The sequence below is a fragment of the Penicillium manginii genome, assembly GCF_028828005.1.
Source record: "Penicillium manginii strain IBT 31320 chromosome Unknown utg000009l:1.0-3297300.0:1.0-3298630.0, whole genome shotgun sequence".
NCBI classification, from domain to species: Eukaryota; Fungi; Ascomycota; class Eurotiomycetes; order Eurotiales; family Aspergillaceae; genus Penicillium; species Penicillium manginii.
This window is the reverse complement of record NW_026643110.1, coordinates 168,005-193,112: the sequence shown is the minus strand read 5'-3', so window position 1 is coordinate 193,112 and position 25,108 is coordinate 168,005. Positions and strand designations below refer to the sequence as shown.

The 25,108-nt window shown below is 48.9% G+C and overlaps 10 protein-coding genes across 10 annotated transcripts; 6 read left to right on the top strand and 4 right to left on the bottom strand.

Annotated features, from left to right (window-relative positions):
• Positions 1 to 774: 774 nt before the first annotated feature.
• Positions 775 to 3,099, top strand: N7533_011830 (uncharacterized protein; the record flags this gene model as incomplete). The annotated part of the gene is made up of 7 exons (XM_057108480.1): positions 775 to 1,096; positions 1,171 to 1,478; positions 1,546 to 1,620; positions 1,679 to 1,906; positions 1,958 to 2,440; positions 2,492 to 2,796; positions 2,847 to 3,099. The coding sequence occupies 7 exons, from the start codon at positions 775 to 777 to the stop codon at positions 3,097 to 3,099; spliced, it is 1,974 nt and encodes a 657-aa protein (XP_056953581.1).
• A 349-nt stretch (positions 3,100 to 3,448) lies between these two features.
• Positions 3,449 to 5,308, bottom strand: N7533_011829 (putative allantoate permease of the major facilitator superfamily; the record flags this gene model as incomplete). The annotated part of the gene is made up of 5 exons (XM_057108479.1): positions 3,449 to 3,713; positions 3,779 to 3,960; positions 4,023 to 4,254; positions 4,312 to 4,721; positions 4,778 to 5,308. 5 exons carry the CDS (start codon positions 5,306 to 5,308, stop codon positions 3,449 to 3,451), a joined length of 1,620 nt encoding a protein of 539 aa, XP_056953580.1.
• A 631-nt stretch (positions 5,309 to 5,939) lies between these two features.
• On the bottom strand, positions 5,940 to 7,813 carry N7533_011828 (NAD(P)/FAD-dependent oxidoreductase; the record flags this gene model as incomplete). The annotated part of the gene is made up of 8 exons (XM_057108478.1): positions 5,940 to 6,083; positions 6,141 to 6,233; positions 6,294 to 6,509; positions 6,561 to 6,808; positions 6,867 to 7,434; positions 7,501 to 7,601; positions 7,666 to 7,710; positions 7,780 to 7,813. 8 exons carry the CDS (start codon positions 7,811 to 7,813, stop codon positions 5,940 to 5,942), a joined length of 1,449 nt encoding a protein of 482 aa, XP_056953579.1.
• Positions 7,814 to 8,633: 820 nt separating this feature from the next.
• On the top strand, positions 8,634 to 10,293 carry N7533_011827 (MDR family MFS transporter; the record flags this gene model as incomplete). Its single annotated transcript, XM_057108477.1, has 3 exons — positions 8,634 to 8,660; positions 8,725 to 9,158; positions 9,210 to 10,293. 3 exons carry the CDS (start codon positions 8,634 to 8,636, stop codon positions 10,291 to 10,293), a joined length of 1,545 nt encoding a protein of 514 aa, XP_056953578.1.
• A 1,173-nt stretch (positions 10,294 to 11,466) lies between these two features.
• On the bottom strand, positions 11,467 to 12,820 carry gprD (the record flags this gene model as incomplete). The annotated part of the gene is made up of 2 exons (XM_057108476.1): positions 11,467 to 12,177; positions 12,248 to 12,820. The coding sequence occupies 2 exons, from the start codon at positions 12,818 to 12,820 to the stop codon at positions 11,467 to 11,469; spliced, it is 1,284 nt and encodes a 427-aa protein (XP_056953577.1).
• A 2,291-nt stretch (positions 12,821 to 15,111) lies between these two features.
• aspf13 (allergenic cerato-platanin Asp F13) lies at positions 15,112 to 15,606 on the top strand (the record flags this gene model as incomplete). The annotated part of the gene is made up of 1 exon (XM_057108475.1): positions 15,112 to 15,606. One exon carries the CDS (start codon positions 15,112 to 15,114, stop codon positions 15,604 to 15,606), a length of 495 nt encoding a protein of 164 aa, XP_056953576.1.
• A 201-nt stretch (positions 15,607 to 15,807) lies between these two features.
• On the bottom strand, positions 15,808 to 17,550 carry N7533_011824 (NADPH-adrenodoxin reductase; the record flags this gene model as incomplete). Its single annotated transcript, XM_057108474.1, has 3 exons — positions 15,808 to 16,680; positions 16,752 to 17,183; positions 17,269 to 17,550. The coding sequence occupies 3 exons, from the start codon at positions 17,548 to 17,550 to the stop codon at positions 15,808 to 15,810; spliced, it is 1,587 nt and encodes a 528-aa protein (XP_056953575.1).
• Positions 17,551 to 17,932: 382 nt separating this feature from the next.
• N7533_011823 (uncharacterized protein) lies at positions 17,933 to 20,217 on the top strand (the record flags this gene model as incomplete). Its single annotated transcript, XM_057108473.1, has 3 exons — positions 17,933 to 18,103; positions 18,166 to 18,354; positions 18,421 to 20,217. The coding sequence occupies 3 exons, from the start codon at positions 17,933 to 17,935 to the stop codon at positions 20,215 to 20,217; spliced, it is 2,157 nt and encodes a 718-aa protein (XP_056953574.1).
• A 563-nt stretch (positions 20,218 to 20,780) lies between these two features.
• N7533_011822 (uncharacterized protein) lies at positions 20,781 to 22,469 on the top strand (the record flags this gene model as incomplete). Its single annotated transcript, XM_057108472.1, has 2 exons — positions 20,781 to 21,363; positions 21,439 to 22,469. 2 exons carry the CDS (start codon positions 20,781 to 20,783, stop codon positions 22,467 to 22,469), a joined length of 1,614 nt encoding a protein of 537 aa, XP_056953573.1.
• An 868-nt stretch (positions 22,470 to 23,337) lies between these two features.
• N7533_011821 (uncharacterized protein) lies at positions 23,338 to 24,580 on the top strand (the record flags this gene model as incomplete). Its single annotated transcript, XM_057108471.1, has 2 exons — positions 23,338 to 23,642; positions 23,695 to 24,580. The coding sequence occupies 2 exons, from the start codon at positions 23,338 to 23,340 to the stop codon at positions 24,578 to 24,580; spliced, it is 1,191 nt and encodes a 396-aa protein (XP_056953572.1).
• Between the last annotated feature and the right edge of the window lie 528 nt (positions 24,581 to 25,108).

Sequence of the window (25,108 nt, the reverse complement as noted above, 5' to 3'; positions counted from 1 at the left end):
ATTCGATACATGATTGAAGTAGTTGTGAGAAATAAGGATATGCTTGCCTACCCTAGACAAATACGCCACCCCCCTCTCCATTTCTATTCGGAGAATTCTAATATCATTCAGATATTCTCCCATACTAATTAAATTTACATAATACCCAAATATAATAAGATTGCCAAGAGCTCCGCTGAGTGCTAGCAAAATCTAACCCCCAAGTTCCTCGTGCCCAAATGAGAGATTTTCAGAAAGCCTCCACTAGTAGTTTCTACTCCATGACTCCAATTGATTTTCTCTCCAAAAGACGTTGGATCTGGGATAAGAATGACCCACTCATTGGTCAGAATGAAACATCAAAGGCAGAGTCATCAATTTTCAGTAAATCTGCGTCGGCAACGACCGCCAATGCTCAGTGGAACCACGTCGCTCGTTATCTTCGCAATTGCCAAGTAAAATCGCCTGTTTAGTTCGGGCGATCTCTTCCTACAGGATCCGATTTTCGGCTTTACTAAGTACCTGAAGATCAACCCAGTACTAGTATTAATGGCGTATCATGGACAGGAAAGTCAAGCGTAAATATCTACCTTAGGATACCAAGTGGATAGAGTCGGGGCCTAATTAATCTCTCGGACGCTTCCTTTTGTCATCAAGTAATTATACCCGGGCTTGTGAGTCGTTGCTAAGGTATCTCTAGGCCGCAACCACTTTCAGAGGCGAGAGTCTCTCTATCGCAAGCACCCCCCGCGATACTTTACATAATTTGGTTCTTCCATTCCTTTTGAACAAAATATGGCCGCGCTTCCAAGGGTTCAATCCATTTCAGGCATACTTATGCTAGCCTGTCTTTTTGGTGTACTTGTCACTGCTACAGCCGCCATTCGCGACAAGGGAAAGCTGGTCTCGCTCGATGGGATTAATTACTGGGTAGGAGGCGTTTCTGTCTCTAGGCTCTCATCTCTCGCAACAGTCAACTGGAATTGGACTGCCTCAGATATCGTCCCGTTGACCGTCATCCGGACCAATACAACAACCTTCACATCAGGCGATCTCGAAGAAACTGTCGCTAAATTTACGGCTTCCGATGATGTCTTTGGACGTGGCTTCCTCGAAGGTGTGTTTTTTTCTCACTCGGGTTCAAGTTCTGAATATTACCTCCTCTATTCATAGGCTGACATCTTTTTCCAGTTATATTTGTTCAATACAATGGCCAGCGCCAGGGCCACATTGCTTCCGAGTCGACCCTGGACTCACATTCCAATATTGGCGGCAATATGTTGACTTTTATCTCTTCCGAGTATCAGCCTCAACAGCCTTCAAGTTTAGTCCATGCCAATCTACAAAAGAGCCTACCGAATGGTCCATACTTTATATCCCCTAGAACCGGTGATATTTTCAAAGCGTTCCGACTTTATTCCGACCATCAACTGGCTTTCACGGAAGGGACAGTCAGTGATGAGATGGGCGGCTTTTCACCTTTGCCAGCCGCAACAGAGGTAATATTCCAGTAGAGCCCGGTCGCCATCTAAATTAACTACTTCCGCTAACTTCTTTATCGTTCAGGGTGCCATGACCAAAAGCATTGCCGTGCCATCTAGGTTATATTATACGCCTACCGTTGAGAAACCACTCGCTGGGGTAGGGTAGTTCATAATGCAAACAATTAGATTGAGTGCACACAACTGACTGGAAATAGCTGCGTTGTGGTGTCAAGGACATCTTCGATTTGAAGGGTCTGCGAACTAGCGGAGGCAACAGAGCCTTTTATGACTTATACCCTGCAAGAAACGCCACTGGCTCTGCTATTCAACGTTTGATTGATGCGGGTGTGGTAATTGTTGGCAAAATGGGGACTGTTCAGTTTGCTAACGGCGATAATCCTACTGCTGACTGGGTGGACTTCCACTGTCCCTTCAATCCGAGGGTAGGTGCACTAACTGCCGTAACTTTTTATTGGAACTGACAATATTTGAAGGGCGACGGCTACCAAGCTCCAGGAGGCTCTTCATCCGGACCAGGTGCTGGTATTGCCTCATACGATTGGCTTGACATTGCCATTGGTAGCGATACGGGTGGTTCCATGAGAAATCCTGGCAGTCTGCAAGGTGTTTTCGCCAATCGACCCTCAACTGGTGCAATTGATCTTGACCACGTCCTTCCTCTATGTCATGATATTGACACGGCAGGGGTTTTCGCTCGCGATGCTGAGATATGGTCTACCACGATGCATGCATGGTATCCAAACTTCACCGATCATCACAAGTACCCAAAGAGGATATTTTATCAGAATTCTTCCTTTCCTGATTTTGATACCGATGCCGGCTCTTTACTTGAGGCTCTTGTTCAAAAGTTGGAGACGTTTTTGGGAGCTCAGCGGGAATATGTGGATATTGCTACTCGATGGAAAGAAACACATCCGAACAACGCACCTAACAGCCTGACGGAACTTCTTAATACCGTAAGTATTTTGACCTTGGATTCCTGTTTCATCTTGATAACTTTTAGAAAGACATACGCTATTCTCACATCTGTTGGGCAGTATCGCTCCTTGGCTTTACCCTTCTACAAAGACTACGCCGCGGAGCATAATGGCCGCCATCCATTTATCAATCCCGGTCCCTTAAAGCGCTGGGAATGGGGCCAGGATAACGGCGGAGATTCTGCTTACAATGTGGCACTGAAAAACAGGACAATTTTCAGAGATTGGTGGGAAACTGAGGCATATGGCAAAGCGGACCCACACACTTGCTCCGAGGGTCTGTACATCTATCCTTACAGCAAAGGGGAGACGCAATACCGCAACGTCTATCTTACGTAGGCGCCCAGTCATGTTTCTCTTCTCTCATAGAAGCTAATTTTTCCAGTGCACCGACGGAACCGCCTATGGGATTCAAAGATGGACGCATATCTAACATGGCCGATGTCCCCGATTTCGTGGTTCCTGTGGGAGAGGTACCCTACAATTCAACCATATCTTTCACCACAGAATACATGCCAGTCACTATGAGTTTTGTCGCAGCGCGTGGCTGTGATTTCATGCTGGCAAATCTAATACGCGATTTGCAGACTGCCGGCATCCTCAAGCCAGTCAGCACAGGCTCAAGGATGTATCCATAAATTGCAGAAATTTATTTTCCAATGTATCATGATGGAACACTCCAAGCTGTTGATTACCACGTCCAAGTTTTCCGAACCTCAACTTGAATTAATTTAGCTCGGACTCGGAATTTACATTCTATCAAGCTTATGGTATCCCATGTTCTAGCTAGTAGCTAGTAGTAGCAATGTTCAAAGGGGCGTCAGGAAAAGTGGCCTTTATGAATAATTCAACTTCTATCTAGTCACTCACTGCTCCTCGCTATCTATTCTTTTCGCACCTGGGCACCCAAGTACAAATTCCAACTGACTCACTCAAGCAGTGCCACTTGGGGCACTCCATCCCAATTATCTGTTTGCTCCAGGTAACCTAAAGGGGGTAAATGAATTTTAGGTTCTGTCTGTCCGTGCGGTCGAGGTCACGATCACTAATTTTGACAACCTCACTCCCTGTTTCAATAACCTCTTCCTTGTCTGATTCAGAGTCAATCTCGAAAAGAATTTGCTGTCGTCGCTTGTTTTCGCGCTGAAGGTAGAAGCGAATGATGATACACATAGCGGGGGATATAAGCCAAAAGGCGGTCATGAAGGCCCATGGTAAAACGTATCGAGGTTCATATTTTGATTCCCAGAACCTATTGAGAAATTAAAGTTTAGTCATAAATTCCAGCTAATAGGTCTCTCTAGATCTTGGACTCACTCTGGTGATACCATGTTGGCGACGGAAGCAGCGACTATACAAGATGTCATTAAAGTGAGCTTCTTGGTATGCCCTGTCGTTGTAGTTCCCGCCCAGTTCAGCCCTAACAAATAAGATGGCTTGAATGTCGAAATCTGGGTTCCCACAACAAGGGCGACTTTATTTGACCACGGCGCAGCGAGCTACATGTTTTGATTTTAGCAAAAGTGTCATACGACATAATTTCTCGTATTAGTAGACTTACCTCGATTATCCCACCGACAAAGCATGGTATATAAGAGATGGCGCAGGTATATCCAGTTCCCAGTCGCGTACCATAAAGCAGTGCAGCAGATGCGATAATCAAAATAAACCCCCAAATGGGCTTAATGATATTGAATAGCGCACTTTCTGCTGGTGTGAAACCAAATCCGACGACTATCAAAGGGAGTTGTTGTGATGTATTATTCGGCAGCTCATTGAAGAACATATGGAAGCTAAAAGATATCAGTTAGCAATCTCAAAAGATACAAGCAGAATGAATCAAGCCTTACATAAAAAGCCAACTCTTGAAATCAGCGAAAGACTCGCGAACTTGAGACCATCTGAATGTCGAGTTCGACACACCGGCATGCGTATCGCGAATTATCTCGATAGTATGGACTTTTTCCTCAACCGAAAGCCACTTGGCATCGAGTGGCGAATTTGGAAGAAATATCAACAGTGGTACAAATATCGCAAATGTAAGGACAGCACAGACGATGTGAAGCCACTTCCAAGAGGAGATACTGCCAGCTAGTGATCCGTTGCCATCATCAACGATGAGTTTATAGGATATCATAGTCAACATGACATTGGCGAGACTTCCAAATGCCCACCATAGCAGCTGAACCCAAGGGCTCTTTTTGGGTGGGAAGAAGGCTTGATGGAGGACGGCGGTAGAGGGCACAATCTGTGATTCGGTCTATTATTTGTTAGTCATTCATATTTTGTTGCACGTAGGTTTGAGTCGAAACATACCATTCCCAGAAGAAAACGTACTGCCATCATTTGCTTTCCAGTCTTTACAGCTGGATGTACACCCAGAAGCAAAGCCCAGAGAAAGAGAGATCCAGTGATGAAGTATTTATGGCCCACTCGCTGCGATATCCAAGCACCAGGCCAGAGTGCGATAAGATATCCGGCATAGAACAACATAAAAAGCTGATTATACTCGTTCTTGGTCATTTTGACATCGTCAAAAATACCCATTGTACTGGCGGATGAAAGAGTCGACTTATCCAAATGGATGAGGAACGAAATCCACCATGTCTGTATTAGGAGATACCAAAAGTTCTTACGAACCAGCTTGCCTTCCAGCTCGGGTGTCAAAGGCCGAACATGATCCTTGTTTGTGTTGTAGAAGTATGTTGTATCATCGGTTTCCCTTTGGTCAACGACCTTGGGCTGCTGAGAAGACCTGCGAATTGAACCTGTCGCTTGCTCATGGCTGCCATCGCTCGATGAGACCTGAATGGTGTTCGAAATATCGCCATTCTTTTCTCCAGGCATTTTCGGTATACAGAGAAAGCAAAATATCTGTGTCTTTTTGCCCAGAAACCGTGATCCTGCCACTTTATAACTTCTTTTCTACTAACAAACTCTCGGGCAAGTCCGAGTATCAAAGCGCAACACTTCCAGGGTTCCCAGGGGCGCCGAACATCGCTTTGTTTTTGGCCGGGTGCCGCGCCTAGCTCTTGGCATTTACCATCAAGCTCGGCCAACCTTTGCCAAATCTGAAACAAGATACTTTGGGCTCTCTACCTTGTGAGAAAAATCCCAGTTGCCAAGATATAGCAGCCTTTTGGCCCGGTCTTGGCTGTTTGGTGCCAAGAAACCTGTGTTGCATTGGAGGACCTTGAGAGTTTGATCGACACATATCATCACGAGATCTAGAGAATTAAATGGCGGGAGGCTGATTTGTATACAAAACTAGTAGGTGAGAGATGGACAGACAATCTTGGAAGATGTTTGTTTTCACCACCTGGGCAGTCTTGAGGATGAGACTTCAAATGTTTTCTGATGTATAATTCTAGTATAGATTTCAAAGCTCCAAAGCAAAATTCTGCTTGGATATAGCACGTCGGATACCTAGGTAGACCCCGTGCTTGCAATGATCGACCTTGGAATCTAAGTAGGGTACCTAAGAAGATGGCTTGGAGATGTTGCGAGATCCACCCGGCCCTTCTTCGAGGCCATTCCTTCGGGGTACATCAGGCCGCCACCTCCAAAAAGGACGCATGTAAGACGTGCTCTGGTAAGAATTCTCAAGAATATCTGCCGCATGCTTTAATTAAATCTATTAGCCAGGCTCCCTTGCCAAGAAGCTGTGTTATTGACTCACCTTTCCAAGAATAGGTAGAAATTTAGCCCCATGGCCACTGCCACCTGTGCAGACAAATACGGATTTTTCTGCATACTCCGGGACATAGTCAATCTATTAAATGTAGTTAGTGGCAGAGAAATTGCTCTAAGTGTGAGTAATCTATGCACTTACCACGAAGGAATTGTCCAATGAGTCCGTATACCAGCAGAGCTTGGCAGAGTGAAACGGGACGTCCCTGAACTCTGGCAAGAAAATAGATACAAACTGCCTAATGGAATATTCGGCTTGTTCTTGCAGAGAGTGGCATTCCTTTGGCGGAAGAGGTACTGACCACTGGCCATCTTGAGTAAACGGCGTGCCGCCAGGCGCAGGTTTGAAATTGGTGAACTGAAGATTCTCTCAGCCATCACTCTTGCTGGGTAATTCTGGACCACTTACCTTCAAACCCCGATATCCAATTTTCAGAAGGCCTTCCGGTGTACGAGGTAGCACATAGATGCTACCAGTGTCTTTTCCAGTGGGGTCTCGAGGGGTACTCTTCCAGGTCAAAACCGGAAATTTCTCAGGGGAGTACTTGTCCCAAAGTTCCTTATCGTTCGGGTTAATCTTGAAGATAGCTAAGCTTCCTGCAGAGGATTCGAGGTGGTAACTCAAGTCGGGAAGAATCTGCGTGGAAAAGGACCCGGCTATTTGCGGTCAGAATCATTATATCATAGGCAGTCTTAAAGCATTGATGTTCCTTACCAGCAACCACCACAACGTCAGCTTTATGAATAACACCATCTTTCGTTTTCAATCCAATTACTTTAGCCTTTTCGGGCTCGGTTGTACTAGGTTCTTTCACCAGCGAATCCACGGCGCCAAGCTCCTGCCCAAATCGAAACTGAACGCCTTGAGACGCTGCGACTTTCTGATAGTGGGCACAGGCATTGCTGCACCTCACGAATCCGGCCAGGGAGTCGAGCACAGCTTCATAAGAGGTGGCAGGAGAGGAATCCGGGATCGTGAAATCGAGCAGCTTATCCTTCCACCCTAAACGATCTGCGCGTTGTTGGTCTTCAGCGTTGCTCTTCACGAACTGCGCATCTCGGAAGCCGTCACGCTCCATATTTGCCAGTGTTTCTCTTTCCAATGCTTCGAGGTGATCTGATGGCTGCACTCGCAGCATACCGCTGTTGACAAAAATCCTCTTCTCTTCTGAATCGGAGCCCTCTTGCGAACAGCCGCGTTTCTCGTCTTCTGAAATCCAAAACTTTCGCCCCTCCATGGCAAGGCGCTGGTAATGAATTTCCTTGCCGTAGGATGCTCGGAACTAGAATAGGGATAGCTTTCAGCGCCCGACCTCGAATGCGTAGTTTCGTTTTTTCTGTAGCCTTACAATTTTGTTGTGATCCACCGATGCGGCCTGTATCTCGTCATCGTTTGCATCATATGAGTTCTGATCATAGTCATATCTCTCAAACACGGTAACTTTGTGGTCTTTAAAATCATCGATTAGCCGAGAGCCGTTTTCAGCACCTTCATTCATTCAATGAATACTTACCTCGGTCACGTAGGGCTGCCGCCAGCGAGAGGCCGAATATGCCCGCTGCGCACAATCAGAGACTATCTCTTCAGAGCTCCGAGGCCATTAATTTTCATGTTGAGATATACTTACCTCCGATAATTGCGACTGACTTTGGCTCCGACATTATGGTCTTGTCTGAGAAAGAGTGATGCAATTGGGGAATGGAAATGGGGTGATCGCGATCGTCCCCGCCTTTAAGTACTCCAACTCCAACTCCAACTGCAATTCCCCGCAGCGACGGAGCCAACAGAGTTGGCCCCGAAGGTCCTTCCAGTCCCTCACGCGCGTCACCTCTAGCTTTTAGTTATTCTTGGTCTCTCTATTCAATTTTTTTTTACATTCTCTTCTACCGGAACACACATGGTAGGTTTTACCAACCGAAGCCAGTAGAGTTGAGAGGTAACGTATCAGTAGTAGTATTAAAGTATAGAGATTTGGCAAAAGTGGAATAGCCTGATTTAAAATTTCTATCAATATAAGTTTTTTTTGTTCTCTGCATTATTCATTCTATCTATCCATGAAAAACCATCGAGTCATTTGGTTGTGGTTGACTCCTTTTCGGGGCCTTACAAAATGGTTCGGCGCCGAAGCAGCACAAGGCTGATCCTTCTCGGCGCCGAATATTCCTTCGCAAAAGCCCCGAGAATCAACAACAATCATATAAGAATAGGAGTTCCAACATATGCATTTCTGACTACCAAACGATACTAATAAGAATATTTTGGGAATTTATCATCATTGAGTATCATTTCAACCATTTCTCGTCGCCTAACACTCAACAATCACCATGCACGATACGCAACCACAATCAAAAGAACTAGGGGATACCCCCCCTAGATCAGCCTGGGGGTGTAATTAGTGTGGATAAAGATGCTAGAAGCAATATTAATCCTCAAGACCAATCAATCACAGGAGTTCGACTTGCCTTGATTATTGTCGCCCTTATGAGTGCTATGTTCCTCGTCGCGCTGGTCAGTCACTTATCTACTCTGCGTGGAAATTTCCAACCACAGACTAAAATCAATTCTCGAATAGGACCGAACAATCATTGCAACTGCCGTTCCTGCTATTTCCGATAAATTCCATGCCATCGGTGATATCGGCTGGTACGCCAGCGCCTATCTCTTAACCAGCAGCGCGACGCAACTTCTATGGGGTCGACTCTATACCTTCTATTCGACCAAGATACTCTTTTTGGCTGCGGTGGTTATCTTTGAGATCGGCTCTGCTGTCTGTGGAGCAGCACCTAGTTCCACTTCATTTATCGTCGGTCGAGCCATTGCTGGAATTGGATCAGCGGGCATCCAGAATGGCGCCACCGTCATTATCACCCAAGTCATGCCTCTGCACAAGCGGCCTCTTTTTATCGGTCTCATGGGCTCCATATTTGGAATATCTGCCGTCATTGGACCGCTTCTTGGAGGTGCTTTCACCGATCGAGTGACATGGCGATGGTGCTTTTACATCAAGTGAGTCAATACCTTTTGCTCGGTGCTATACACAAACTGACTTGTTATCAGCCTTCCGATCGGGGGAGTAACACTTCTCATCATTTTCTTTTTCCTTCATACGCCATCTCTCTCCACGACAGCAACACTCAGGCGCCAACTAATCCGCCTCGACCCATTAGGTACAGCCTTATTCCTTCCATGCGTGATATGTTTCCTCTTAGCCCTGCAATGGGGCGGCACGACCTACAGCTGGAACAATGGACGCATAATCGCTCTATTTGTCGTGGCAGGAGCTCTCTTCGTCGCCTTCACAATCGTTCAACTTTGGCGCAAAGAAGACGCGACTATTCCCCCACGAATTATCAAACAACGCAGCATCGCCTGCGCCGCCGTATACACCTCACTTATCTACGGGGCCATGGTCGCGATGCTCTACACCCTACCACTCTGGTTCCAGGGGGTGAAAGGCACTAGTGCTGTTCAATCCGGAATTGATAATATCCCAATGGTTTTGGCCCTCGTCATTGCCAGCATCATCAGTGGCAAAATCATCGCAAGCGTGGGGCAATATGTGCCGTTCATGTTTGTTGCGGCGCTGCTCATGGCAGTAGGTGCCGGAATGATCAGTACCTTCAAAGTTGACACTGGTCATGCAGCCTGGATTGGTTACCAGGTACTTTTCGGTCTCGGTTTAGGGTGCGGAATGCAACAGCCCACGATGGCAGCGCAGGTCGTTCTCCCTCAAGCGGATGTTTCAATCGGTGTCGCATTGATGTTTCTGTTCCAAACACTCGGCGGCGCGATCTGGGTGGCTGTCAGTCAGAATCTCTACACAAATTACCTGGTTGAAACATTGCCCGATATTTCTGGTGTCAATGCTGCTGCTATTCTTCAGGCGGGTGCAACTGGACTCGCAGATATTGTGCCGAAAGACAAGCTCGACGCCGTGTTGGTAGTCTACAACACCGCCCTCCGCAATGCATACTTCGTACCAGTGGCACTTGCTTGCGTCTCGGTGCTTCCGGCATTGGGAATGGAATGGCGCAACGTCAAAAAGGAGAGTGAGAAGCGGGAAGAAGAGAAAGCCATCAACAGAAGCGAAACCCCAGTCGGCGAACCAAGAACATCGTCAGTGAGCGAGAAGCGCGTATAAATTTTCTGACCTTACATCATATGTACAAACACATAATAGAGCAGACTAGGCTTCATTACGGGCCGAATTTCGAGAATCTCCACTAATTTACCAACCGCGCATGCATGACATACTACTCTCCTCCGCGAACCCCTGGATTTCCACGGTTTAGTTCATGAGACTCCACCAGATCAACATAACAAGGCAAAATCAACCTTTTACGCAATGAAAATCCCCCTGCCCTGTAATGATATTCATGAGCTATTGTAATCATTAGAGTTCAAGTTGTACTGTAATTAATCATATGAATAATCACGACTAACCGAGTCACTGACCATAGCCGATTTCCAGATCCAGGATGTGGGCCACGAAGACCATAGTACAGTAGTACATAAAATACCCGCGGAGATGACGATCTACCAAATGTAACCAAGGGGCGCTCGTGTTCACAAGCGCCCCCAAGCCGCCGCTACACTTATACTGGCGAGCTCCATACAAACAATCTACAAATGGCGCGAAAAGTTTCAGCTGGGGGGGGGGCAAACGGTGACCTCCGGGGGGCTTGTGCGCCCTAGATCGACCCACGTATCCACCCAGTCCACCAGCTAAGCAACGACTAGTCACTCCGTAATAGATTTAGAATCCACCATCCTCGTAAAAGGTGGGAAAAAAACGCGACAGGTGGGGTCGGAGTCGTTTCTTCATCGGAAGGCTTAGCCATAACCCTGACTGCCGGAATGATCCCGAATTTTGGGAGGGACTCGGGCTCGGAGGTAATGGTGTCATTCTGCAGAAGTTTATTTGGTCCGGTCAGGGGTAAGTCAAGGTTTGTGTAGTTATGTAGTGCTAGTAATTTGACTCGGAATTATGCCTCTATGTCTTTGTATGTACATGTGAAAATCTCCACTGTGAACTCAAACATTCTTTCCAAAGGGGGGTTTCCCGCGATGTACGTAGCTGTGTATGGACTCTCGTTCAAGTTACTATATACTAGCAGTATTCGATGGCCTAGGAAGATGATCGAACATAAGAATCGTGTATTATTTAGAGAGTGTTTAATACTAATTAAGTATGAGGCAGGCTGCTGCCTCATTAGGTTATGTACAGGGGGTCAAAGACCATATATACAGAATATTCAAAAGCCCTGTCCAAAATAGAAATATCATGCATCATCCATCGCATTCAATTCAACTCCTAAAGACTCCGGCGCACACTTTGTTCGGCGGACTCGCTCGGAGCAGGCTCGTGGGATATTTCAATGGTAGTCTCTTGGTAGACGCCATTGAAATTGTTCATTTCCATATCGTTCTTTGCCACAATGTCCTCGGTCGAATCGTCGAACGGACTCTTATGCGCATCCCTATCAACGTTAGCGGCACCGGGTCGGAGTCGCGAGCCCAGGCGAGAACTCATAAATCCTCCGCCTTTGGACTTTTTCGAGCGGGTCCCGTTGGCGTTGGTGGTGATATTTGTCTGCCATTGCGAGTCTGTATTGTTGTCGTAGTTGCGGTCGGTGGTGCTGTGTTCGGTGTCGATGAGGAGGTGGCGACGAGTCAGTGTGTAGACAGTCACATCCATGAGACCGGAGAGCGCCATCAAACAACCGGCAATACCGAAGTAGGTTTTGCTGGGAGAGTTACCCCGAGCTGTGGCCATACGACCGGCGGCAAGAGGTAGTGATAGAACCAGGTAGACCAATGGGTAGATGACCATGTACACGACGACTCGGTTCAATCGGTGCAAGCTTTCTTGTTGGCCTCGGCGGAGCATCTTTGCTTGCATCATCCGGCGGCGGAGGTGAAAGAACATGATGGCGTAGAGGGCGATGGTGCCAAACTCGGAAAGGAAAATCCAGATGTAGTGGCCCCAGAGGCGCTCGTGTTCGTTTTCGGGACTCAGCCAACACTATGGGAAGAGAGAGAGGTTAGTTATTTGTCATGATATAAAGGACAAGACTTGAGAACATAGTACGTACCCAATTGGCTTCTGAGATGACAAACACGTTTTTGCCGTAGAGGCCGATGGGAATGAATCCCAAAACGAGAATGAACATCCACATTGCGACAACACAGTAAGCGAAAATGTTGAATGGCAACTGCCTACCACGCATCACCACTGCACCAGTATGCAGCGCAATAGAAAGAACGAACAACCCACTACCGGGGTCACCAGTTTGAATCCACCATCCCTGCAAGTAGCAGGCCGGTTCACCAAAACGAACACTACCCCGGGATGCCCAATAAAGACTGATAGTAAATGCAATGGCCTGTTGCAAATCAACAAGTAGGAGATTGTAAATCAGAACGACGTATTGATTCTGGCCAAGCGGACGTTTATAGTAGCGCTGCCAGTAAATGAACCGATAGGTAAGGAATGACAAGAGGCCGAAAGTAGAGCATAGCGAGAAGAGGGCAATGACTCCCATTGCTATAAAGAGCGACCGATCGCTACCCTCAAGAGGAGCTTCATCACGAAACTCCCAGCGACGGGGAACAAGAGAGCCATCACCCCCACCGGCAGATAAAGAACGTATTAAGTGAGCAAGCATCACGAAGCACGGATCCGGACAGTGATCCGAGGAAGGAAGAGCGAGGGGACAGGGGGGGAGAAAGAAAGACTTTGTATCAAAAGCCACAAAGGCTCTGAGAATCCGGACACATGAGTGTCAGGGCTTCGGCTTGAACTGTGCCCCGTGCTCCACTGACTTGCGCAGTCAGGAAGCTTCTTTTGGGAACGTCGATCGGCCAAGTCAGTGGGCGATCCTGTCAATTGTTCTCCGTATTGACGCCCGTACGGAGTATATACCAAGTACGAAGCAGATCCATGGTTCCGATCTGACACTGTGGGCGCACTATTTGGCGGACAGTGGAGAGCGCAAGTACCGTATACTCCATCCAGGTAGGTGAATGAGGCTGAATGTGTGGGCACCGGCGCATGGAAGCTGGGTCCCTAGCAGAGAATCCCACCATTGAGCGGTGGGATGGAAGATAATCATGAGTTGCAAGTTTTACCCAAAAATGGGGCGTCAATCAACGCGCCGAACGGAACAGCACAAGCTCCGACGGTGCAAATCAAGCATCGAGAGATTTTCTGTGTAGTCTCTGTAAAGACATGTTCTTGTAGAGTGGGTACAGAGTCGATGGACCGGATTTTGACCTGGTGGGTTCTCCGGTCGTATTGGGTGTACCGACCCACCTTTGAATGTGGGAGGCGAGAGAGGATGCTCATGGATGTTCAGGGGGGGTCCAAAGTATATTGTACATGCGTATGGAGTACATGATCCTTATTTAGATAGTATGTACTCCGTACTCCGTATGGCGAGCAACGAAGAAGGGAGGGAAAAACCCCTGTCGACCGCGTGGGATCCCCGAAGTTTTAAGTTGCGCGTGGAGGTGGGTATACCGGCCAACGTACAGGAACGAACAGGCAAACATGCCGATCTAACGCTGACCTTGCGTTTGTGAGGGGGTTCAAGTAGAGGCCGATCCCACTATTCTTGAATCTCTTGCTCACCTGGGGAGCTCCGAGAGCGTAGGTGGCAATATCATAGGCGGAGTCCATACCCGTATTTTTGCCAGGAGCCCGGATCATCAGAGGATCAGAGTGGTGCTAGTGGGGAGGTGAACTTCGATGGGCACCAACCAGGTGAACTTGAATTGTTATTTCTCCTGAGTCGGACCGATCTATTGGGCTAGGGTTGAGATCCTTCAATCAATAGAGGCCGGGGTAGATGGGATGGTCTGGTATGGTTGGCCGGGGGAGTGAGCGAGTGAATGGAGAAAGAAATCCTGAACTTAAATGGCTGCGTATAAGGTAACCTGGTACCTAGGTATCTGTCAGATTAGGCAATGGTGATTGATTTTGGGATGAGAAGATATGGTGGTGGTGGTTGTTGTTGGTGGTGGTGGGGGTGACAGGGGGACACAATGATAGTACTATTTTATGTATCCTATAACTTCATGTAAGGGTATAGTCTCACCAATCTCACCACTCTTCATCAAACAAGTCTCCGTGGCGCAATTGGCTAGCGCGTTCGACTGTTAATCGAGAGGTTGGAAGTTCGAGCCTTCCCGGGGACGCTTCTTTTTGTTTTTTATTCACAGCATTCATATCATATAACCTTGGAAAATATAGTATTTGCTGTGTCACTCGTGGTTATTCATCTTTATTCTATTTTTTTATTATTATTATTATCATCATCCCGATTGATCAACTCAATTCGATAGAACCTTTTGAATCCTATGTCCTATGTATCCTAACAAGGCCTCCCAGTTGATCTGACCAGCCCATTGTGGAATCTCTAAATGCAACCTAGCCCTTACTCACCTCACTATCTCACTTACTACCTCACCTTGCCATACTGTGACATTTTCAAGAAAACCGGCTTCTATAGACCCTGCAGGTGATCTTCACACCACATGATATTCCCCTCTCCGGAAAATCTTAGTCCAGGTCTCGATTTTAGTATGTCTCACTCTTCTCCCGTCCACACCCGCCCCGCCCCGCGATGCTTTGTTGCATCGGCCTTGACACAATACGGCCAGGTCACCTGTTGAGACTGCGATGTCCCGCCTTATGTCTGAGACCTGCACCGGACTTGGACGTACTAGGCAGCTAGACAAGAATAGAAGTCTCTATTCAAGTTATATACAAACCAGTAGTACTACTAATACTATCATGGTGCTCCGCTCAAGGATATATAAATGGGCTGTGTATAGTCCATGTTGATAGAACCATCCACACCTCCATTTCTCTCACGATTCATACTATCAAGACCACAAAAATCAATAATTCCAAGGTTCTAGACTTTTTTCAAATTCTATCAAATATCTTCCCACTATGAAGTACTTCACCGCCATCACTGTCGCTCTCATGGCCTCCCTCCACCTCGCCGGCGCTGCCCCAGCACCTCAACCCGAGGCCGCAGCCGAAGCCGAGGCCAACCTCTTCACCCGCGCAACCTCAGTGTCCGTCTCCTACGACCCCAAGTTCGACGTGGCAGGCTCCTCTCTCAACACAGTCTCCTGCTCAGACGGCGTGAACGGTCTCGTGAGCAGATACCCGACCTTCGGCTCACTGCCCACTTTCCCCCGCATCGGAGGCGCTCCCACCATCGCCGGGTGGAACAGTCCCAACTGTGGCAACTGCTACTCCCTGCACTACCAGGCTGGCAAAGTCGACAAGACCATTAAGGTCATTGCCATCGATGCCGCACCTGGTGGCTTCAACATTGGTACGCAGGCTATGAACTTGCTCACCGATAACCAGGCTGTGGCATTGGGTCGTGTCACGGCTACCTACACCCTACTTGCGGACAGTGAGTGTGGGTTGTAGAGAGCTCAAGGCCTCCAAGGTTTCCAATGGATAAAACAAGGCTGGGTCGAGTCGACGATAGCTATGAATAGATCCGAGTCTACGATAATGCATGGGTGAGACATGGGAGGTCGGGAGGCAAGAATGCTGGCATAATATACATGAGATGAGAGTAGGGACTACCGGGCCAAGTAATATACATACAGGATGCACAAGAATGAATCAAAGTACTTGCAGCATATCATCGACCCTCCCAAACTTATCCCGTACTTTACCCTTTTGTAAACCGCGCTCGCGCTCCACTGCATCAATACGCTGCCAATCCTTCCAAGACGTGGGGCGCAGACCGCGGCGTTCGACCTCGTCTTTGACTCCGTCCCATCCGAGACCAGTGCTATCCTGAGGAGCATGCAGGAGAGAACCCGGAGAAGACGCATGGCTAGTCAGGTCTTGGATTATGGTATCCGCCGTCGTGAAGGCATCCGTCATAGTTGATGCGATCACGCCCGTGGGCCCACGCTTGACCCAGCCCGCACAATACAGACCGGGTACGTGGGTAATTAGCGAGCCGTCCGGTAACTTCTGCGACTCCCCGGACCCCGAGAGGCTCCTTGCGCGGCCGAATCCGTCGTTGGCGATGATACCGCGCTGGGTATCGAATTGGATGCCTAGATCTTCCAGGCCCGGGAGGGGGAGGGATTTGTAGCCGACACTGCGGAAGAAGACGCTGGCGGAGATATTGACCATGGCAGGTTTTCCGCTCGAGAGGTATTTCGGCGTTACTTTGGATGTTGGATTATACGGGTCTGATGGGTCAAGCTCATTGCGAGAGAATTTGGCATGGGTGAGGTGATAGGGGTGGATGGGCGACCAGTGGAGGGATTCGGGAGAGAGAAGGAAGTCAAGAGACCAGGATTTGGGGGATGTTTTGGGATCATTCGCGGAGCCTTTGGCTAGTAGTTGCATGAGGCGTTTTTGTGCGCGGGGGAGGGCGTTGATGACTGAGTCAGGTGGAAAGACATCTTTCGCGATCGGATCGAAGGAGACGGATGGGAGTTGAAGGAGTTCACGGATTTCTTTAATTGTGAAAGACGCCTATAGGAGAATTGGAAATCAGAATCAAGTTGGCAATTGCTGTTGGTTGCAGAGATCTGCTGATCACTCACCTGCAGAGGTCCTCGACGGCCGACCACCCGCACTCGCTTGATTTTACTCTTGGAAAGCTTCTCCACAGCATAGTCGGCGATATCGGTAGAGCGGAGAGCTTCAACATCGGAAAGCAAGATCCGAGCAACATCGAGGGCAACATTGCCTTGTCCGACCACCACGGCTTCTTCCCCGGTCAAATCTGGATCAAGATCCCGGTGCTCGGGCAAGCCATTGTACCACCCGACGAATGCCCGGGCCGAGTGAACACTGCGGGTGGCTTTCTCCCCAGGAATGCCGAGTTCTTTATCCTTGGACGCGCCGTATGCGAAGAGGATAGCGTCATAATGTGGTTTGAGGGCGGATAGTGGGAGGTCGTTACCGAGGTCAACATTACCGACGAAGTTGAAACGCGGAGAGGTGGCAACTTCGGTGAATTTGTCTTCGCAGTTCTAATTGAATTCGAAATATCAGCAAAAATATATTTGTAGGTAGAGGATCCATGCATGGCCTCTCTTGGGATCTTCAACCACTCACCTTGACCTCGGGATGATCCGGAGCCACGCCGTATCGTGCTAAGCCAAAGGGTACCGGCAGCTTCTCATACATGTCAATTTTTGCATCGCCATGTTTACTCAAAAGACGTGCAGCCGCATAGAATCCAGCCGGGCCAGAGCCTACAATGGCGACGCGGGCAGGTCGGTTTGCGGCGGCATTGCTACTTAGCCGCCGTGCGGAGAAAGGTAACGCTTTGGACCAGAGGGTGCGCCGGGTCAGCTGCACAGGGCATTGTGTACAGACAAAGGCGCGGTCCAGCATGGCTAGTTCGGGGGTGCAGAAGCAAGCCTGTGCCTCTGCTTGTGTGGAATTGATGAGTTGAGCAGTCACCTTTGCAGCTGAAGGTCCGCGGGCAATTGCGATGGTTGATTGATCTGATATGGCTTATCTGCACGTGATCATAACCAATCACAAATCTCGGATCGGCCAATCAAACATCCGGGCCGCGATCGCCCGCTTAACACTAGTCCATATTAAGAATAGCGGGATCTGTTGGCCCAGCAACGGCGCAAAGCATCTCAAGAGGGCAGCGCAGCCTCAAGTGTCAACTGTCAGATCACATCCCCTCATTCCGAGTTCCATTCCTCCACATTCTCACATTCCCTTCTCGCGTGGTCTTCCACGGGTGCTTCCAGTCGCTACCATGGGGGGATCGTCGCCTCCATTCATTTACGATCGTCAACCGACCAGGTTCTATGGACCCACCGATCACAGCTTCAACCCCAAGGCCGTGACGCAAGCGAGCCAGATCCGCCCGCCGCCGAGGGAAAAGCCCAAAGGACCTTTGGTCAACTTCAATCGACACCCAGATACGGTATGCGCGCGAACCATTGAACCTAGCTTCATACTTAATCGCAGCACTGACAATATAAATAGTGGGGCAGCTTCGAGAACAAGTCAACATGGACTCCCATGAGTCCAAACACTAAGAAACACGTCAAGTGGGCTCGTGGAACCCAACTGGGGCTACGTGCAGTTACTCTACTTGGTGCGCTGGCATCGCTTTTCTTCTCCATTGTTATCAAGAATGCTGCTGCGACTATCATTTGGATCATGAGGGCGGGCGTAAGTGTCCACCATCTCCATCTCCGGCTCCACAACGAGATCGCTAACTCCAAATACTATACTTAGCCCATCGTTGCCGTTTTGCATACGATTTATGGAATCTATCATTTCTCGCGCTCCCCTATCAACCGCCCTCCTGCCTCACAAGCCAGCTACGGTCTCTTCGCCTCGACCCTTGACGCTGGGCTGATCCCATTCTACGTGTTTACTGCCTTTGTCGCCCACGCGGAATATACTCAAGATGCGTACAACTGGAGTACCCTATTGGATAATGAAGTCGGCATGATCGTGCCAATTACTCAGGCAACTTTCATCGCTGCTCTCGTTAATGGGGGATTGCACCTCATCTCGCTCGGCGTATCGATCTTCCTGGCTGTGATGTTCCGCAGGATCTCTCACTTGCCACCGGATATGAACCCACTAGAAGACAACCTCACTGCCCGTCCTCGAAGGAGCCGCAAGGATATTGATGTCGGCGAGAAGCACATGAGTTCATCCACCTTGAACTCCGAGGATCCACTTATTGGTTCTCCACGGACAGTGGCATTCATGCACACACGTGGTCAATCTGGTGACTCGGCTTACCAGTCTGGCGATTTCATGAGTGATAAGCGCCAGTCCCAGATCTCTGTTCAGCCTCATCGTGTCTCGCACCTAGAGCCGTCTAGCCCTGAGATGCTCTTCCAGCACCCTGCCAGTCAGCCATATGATGTGATTACCGACGTGCCAGCACCTGAATATGATGCCCCGGCGCCCGAGTATCGAAATGTTGCAAGACACTCTGCAGAGGTCGTTAACCCTGGTGCTCAAATGCGCCACATGACATCTCGTGCTGCCGACCGGTCAAACACTATCAGTCCTCTTTCAGACAACTGGGTCGCATATTCAGAGCGCACGGTGTCGCCGATGGATGAAAACCAACAGAACAATAACGAGAATACCCTTCGACAGTCCTCCTCAGTCTACAGCAGACGTACCAACTCAACTGCTACATCGAACGGTGGCTTCCGGGATTGGTTTGCATATGGCCAGAAACCTGCTAGCATCGGAAGTGTGATCCCTGAAGATACCCGAGGCGAATATGCTGAACTCTCAATTCATGAGTACTACGGCAACGAAGAGGACAAGGAGCAAGATCTCGGTGATACACGTTTCAACATTTTCCCTGACCCTGAAGAGCACGACCATGATAATCTCGACGATGAAAACTCGAAGGATCTCCCCTTCAACCCGCTCATGCTGAACCCTCCGACACCCCAACCCATTCTTACCGAGAAGCCCGAGGATACCGACCCTGTTCGACGCTATGCTCTCAGTGACAACCCGAATCTTACAAACAACCAGACAATGACCCCACAACAACCTGGATCCACTGACTCCACCCCTACCAAAGGTCGCTTCTATGGAGATCTCGAAGAGGAGGGTATGCCTGGCGTCGAGATATCCCGCAACATCAGCAATCAACAGCCCATGACTCGCCAGCCAACAAAGCTCACCAAGAAGAAGAGCAAGAAGATGTCCGCTTATCAATCTCTCAAGAAAGATGATAGCGGCGATGAGGGCTACTTGAGCAGCCGCTCGGCCGTAATGTCGGAGGGCGATCGCAAGGGACGTGTTGTCAGTAACTCCGGTGCAGACACAGCCCGAGCCGGTATTGGCGCTAGTGTTGGTGCCTCCTTGTCTTCATATGGTAGCTACATTGCCGGCCTGGGTGTCGGTCGTCGTCGCGACGTGAGTGGTAAAATTGCCGAGGAGGGACGTGGCAGCCAGCCCATCGACGAGACTCCGAGTGCGAATCAGCAACATAGTCAAGGAGCATCACCAACCCGGGCTGCTGGATGGGCTAGATTTGCCGGACTGTGATGAAGAGACAGAACCAAATGGAATGGAAATGGAAATGGGAATTGGATATCCAAGGGACTTTTTATTCGTTTTATCTACTGGGATCGGAGTTTTTCACCATGTTTCTATCAATGGTGTCATGTAGCGAGCTACTTCTTTTTCTTTCTTCTCTCTTGGGCTTGTTTAGCGGCCTTCTTTGATTTGTTTGGGCATGGCCGGCCTTTTCCTTTCGATGTTGATCTTATGTTTTTGTATCTATGAAATAATCCAGACTTTCACAAATTATGGAGCCCCTATGGGATATTTGAAAAACCGATGTGTATTGAGAAGAATACAAAAATCTTTGAAGCTCGAGAACAGTAACATCTAGCCAATTGAAAGGGTTGGTGGTGCCCAGGTGGTTGCACTCCACTCTGGTGACATGATTGGACGAGATATACGAAACAGCTTCATATAGCTTCTTCAGGAGCAAATTTCGGCGTAGTTCCGCATTGTTCGCTACTGAAAGACGCTAAGGCTACCGCATCGCCTGCCGCTGCAATGCCTGTCTTTTGCCATCACCAACGACCCTGACGATCAATATCATGGGTTTCTGGCGCAGCACTTTGAGCCTGACGGCGACAGCTTTAGCTGTGGTGGCTGCAGAGCCCACTCATCGACTTGGGTCCGCTTCTCCCAGAGTTACCGTCGAGCAGGGAGTCATCAAGGGATTTGTCCAGAATAATACCGAGGTTTTCTTGGGTATCCCATTCGCCAAGACCACCGCTGGTCAGAACCGTTGGAAGGCCCCGAAGCCCATTGAATCATTCCACAAGGGCCACTTCGAGGCCACTGCCTACGGTCCATCCTGTGCCCAGGCCATGTCTGGCACAGCAATCACTGGCCAGAGTGAGGACTGCCTTAGCCTCAACATCTGGGCTCCGCGTCAGGGCGTCGATCTCCCCGTATTTATCTACATTTACGGCGGTGCCATGGTCACCGGTGGCAGCAGCAACGCTCAGTGGCAGGGGCATAATTTTGCTCGCAATGGTGTTATTTACGTGAATCTCAATTATCGTGAGAGCATATATGCTTCGCCCAACGCACCTGAGCTCCAGGGAGAGTCCCAGAACTTTGGAATTCTCGACGTGGAGTTAGCCTTGGAGTGGATTCGCGACAACATTGAGGGTAGATATTCCTTTCTCGCTAAATAACCCCTTTGGCGCCATGATATTTATGACTTTCAACTGACCTAACTAATAGCTTTCGGTGGTGACAAGTCCCGCATCGTACTGGGTGGGCACTCCTCCGGTGGAGTGCACGTTGACCACTACCTCTGGAACCACCCGGACACCTTCTTGGCCGGTGCAATCGAGATGTCTGCCAATGCTCAATCTGGCCCCGCCATTGCTCCCGCGGGTGTGGCATTGAAGCAAGTTGTCCAGGAAATGCTGGATGCCGGGTTCAGTCTGGGCTGCACGGCCGAAGACTATACTCTGGACTGTCTGCGTGCTGCAGACACTTACGCCTTCCAGACGACCTCCTTCAACTCGACCTTGAACACTTGGTTCTCGCCATCGGTGGACAACATAACCCGCTTCTCCAACTATGCCGATCGCTTTGCCAAAGGACACTACCCAGCCTCGCTGCCATTGATTGTCGGTAACTCCGACCAGGAGGGCGAGATCTTCGGCTACGTTTACGGCAGCGAGAACACCAATTTCTCATCCTGGATCCGTACCTTCGACGCAGATCTTGCCTTTGTACCCGCGGACAAGCTCCTAGGCGCCTACAACGAATCCGACTACGACTCTATTTCTCTGATGAGCGGCGCCGCATACGGCGACGCGCGGTTCCTCTGCGCAACCGATTATCTACTGGACGTGCGCTCCAGCAAACAACCTACCTGGATCTACCGCTGGTTCGGCAATTACTCAAACGCGCTGCCAATTCCCAACCTCGGACCCTCGCATGGTAGCGAGGTGCCTTTTTTCCATGGCGGCAATGAGTGCTTCTCGTTGTTGGACGGTGTTACCGATGCGGAGCAGAAGCTGGCAGACTACATGCATCATTGGTTTGTTGCGTGGATTAAGGATCCAAGTGCTGGGCCTGGCTGGGCGAAGGTTCGGCCGGTTAATGGTCCTTTGGCACGACTTGGTGTGCCTGGACATGAAGAGAAGATCGTGATGGGCAAGACTGGCGCGTATAATAGTCGATGCCAGAAGGTCTACAAGCCTAATTATCCCAAGTACCCAGTGGTGCAAAACCCTGTGTTACTGGCCGAGAGTCACTAAAAAGATAGCGAATTAGAGATGGAATCTGGTCCTTTTCTGGAATGATTGAATTAATATTCGATCCAGAAAATTGCATAGGTACTACTAGCATGTTCTGGGTGTTTAATCAAAAACTTGAAGTAGCTACCTAAGTAGGTATTCAAGTACCATCCATACCCCTGGACATGTCAGTGCCTACGTGGGTACCTAGATAGCTACGCAGGCAATATTTGAGATGTAAAGATTATGCTAATTTCAAGTTCAGTGGTTTCCTACTACTACCTACTTAAGTGCCTACTAGGGTAGCCTTGAAATACTTTTGAGCAGCCTGATATGCCTGCTAGTCTTGAACTCCCACAGGCAGTCATCAGGTTAACTTTTTGTATTTGAAAACCTTTCAAATCCTATTGTTCCCAATTAGGCAAAGTAGGCAGCACCAAGCTTGAACTATGCCTAATTTGTACACTTCCAAGGTGATTGTTCCTGAATCTGTCACTGTTCCATGGACCCAGGAACAATCACCTTGGAAGTTGCTGGTAGGGCTACTATTCACTACTATTCACTGTGACTTTGCCTACTATTTAACCACACTTCCTCCTCCTCTCCTCCTCCTCCTCTTCTTCCTTCTTCACACTTCCACTTCTACTTCCACTTCCACTTCTACTTCAAACACTTCCACTTCTACAGCATCTGTCACTTCGCTGTCACTTCACTGCCACTTCACTGCCACTTCACTGTCACTTCACTTCCACTTCACTTCCACTTCACTTCCACCTCCTTTCCACACTTTTCTCTGCTTCGGGTAGGCTATCCACTTCTCTCACTTCTACTTTATCACCATCAATTTCTAGCTAATTCGCTCCTCTCACTTCCAGTGCGCCTTATCAAGATGGATCCCTCCAAGTCCTCCAGGCCCTCCAAGCCTCCAAATATCAACACATCATCCCCGACCCCGATGTCTCCCACCCCTCAATCCCCGACATCGCCATCCTGGGTTTCCTCCGTTCGGCCTTCAAGGATTCCCTTTCCGCAGCTGAAGGAGAGGGTGGACCTTGCTGTCAAGGCCCGTAATGATGGGTACGCCGTTACAACCGCCCTAATTGTGTATTGGGAAGACGACGACACTGGCGCCGAAATGGACGCGAAGTATCTGGAGAAAACTTTTAAAGATTTACTCGGTATCGTACCGACAATGTGGGAAATTCCGAATACGCTTGCAGTTCCAAATTCGACCCTCAAATCAAAGGTCGCCAATATGCTTGTTCAAGATCATTCCACCGTTCACCCCCCTCGACTCGCTGTTCATTTTTGCATATATCGGTCACGGGAATATCGAGATTATCCACGAAAAGTCGCAACTCGTTTTTGCCAGCAGAAAGCCCGGCAGATACATTCGGTGGAATCATGTCCAGAGTAATATTGATGAACACCACATCAGCACTCTCGCAATCCTCGATTGCTGTTACTCGGGCTTCAAGGGGACACTGGACGCTGTTGCACCGGCGATTCAAGTCTTCGCGGCCTGCGCAGGAACTGAAAAGGCTCGCGCCCGGGGGAGTAATTCAGCCACTTTCACACGAAGATTCTGCGGCGAACTCAAATTCGCTCAAAATCACGGAGAATCATTCATCAATACCGAGGAGATGTTTGAGAGATTACGACTGAATACAGTTTTGGGCTCCCCAAATCCCCGCCTCCAGCAAAACGGAGGAGTCAAACCAATCCTCCTGAATATCAAGAAGCAACTCCCACAACCTCGACCTTCCTCTCCATCACGCATCCCTCGACCAAAGCCACCAAAAGCTGACGCGCAGCATGTCGTTGTCAAACTCACACTAATGGGACCCGAAGCCGAGAGCATAGCAGCTTTCCAGCACGCGATGCTGCGGTTGCCAGAACCCTTCCACGTCCGCCTGATCGACGCTTTCAAGACTGACCGTTCATCTCTGGTGATCATGCGGATGCGGTGGCAGACGTGGGCTAGATTGTCCACCGTGCTAGAACTCAAGCCCATGGGAGTGATTACTGGAGAGTCTTTACTGCCTGAGACGTCTGCCCCTACCTTATCCGAGGTTCGTCGAGTAGGCGAAAACTTGCCCCTTCGCCCTGGCCCAAGCAAGGACAACTACTGAAAGCTGCAATTCAAGGTGTCACTTCATGATGCTCTTGTTATTTAGCATCGTTCCAGAGCCTTCTTCCTCTCTTCAGAATAGTTTTATAATTTCTTTATGATGTTCTTGTCAGTTCGCATGTTCCATCTATTCATGTCACGACCCAAATAGCTTTCTCCGAGGTATTCTAAATTGACAGACTTTTCACCTCCTTCTACTTCTGGTACCTTCCAGTACGGTAGTAATTGTAGTTGTAGATGGAAAGAACGAGTCTAGCATTGGATTATGAAAGGCACTGCCATGCCTTCCTAAAGACTAGACTGAGAGCTTTTGAAGGTCCGGCTTATTTGGTTGGTTTTATGCCTTTCCCTGCACGTCAAAATAATCCATAAAGCAGCTGCCGATGATAAACAGCCAACTGATTCAAATTTTCCTTCAGTCCAAGATTCTGCCTCGCAGCTTATCTTTTCTGCAAAAACTCTACTTGATGCGGTGCTGGCAAGTTAGCAGCTCACCCTCAACTTTGCGGGGCTTGGTGTGGGGGCGCAG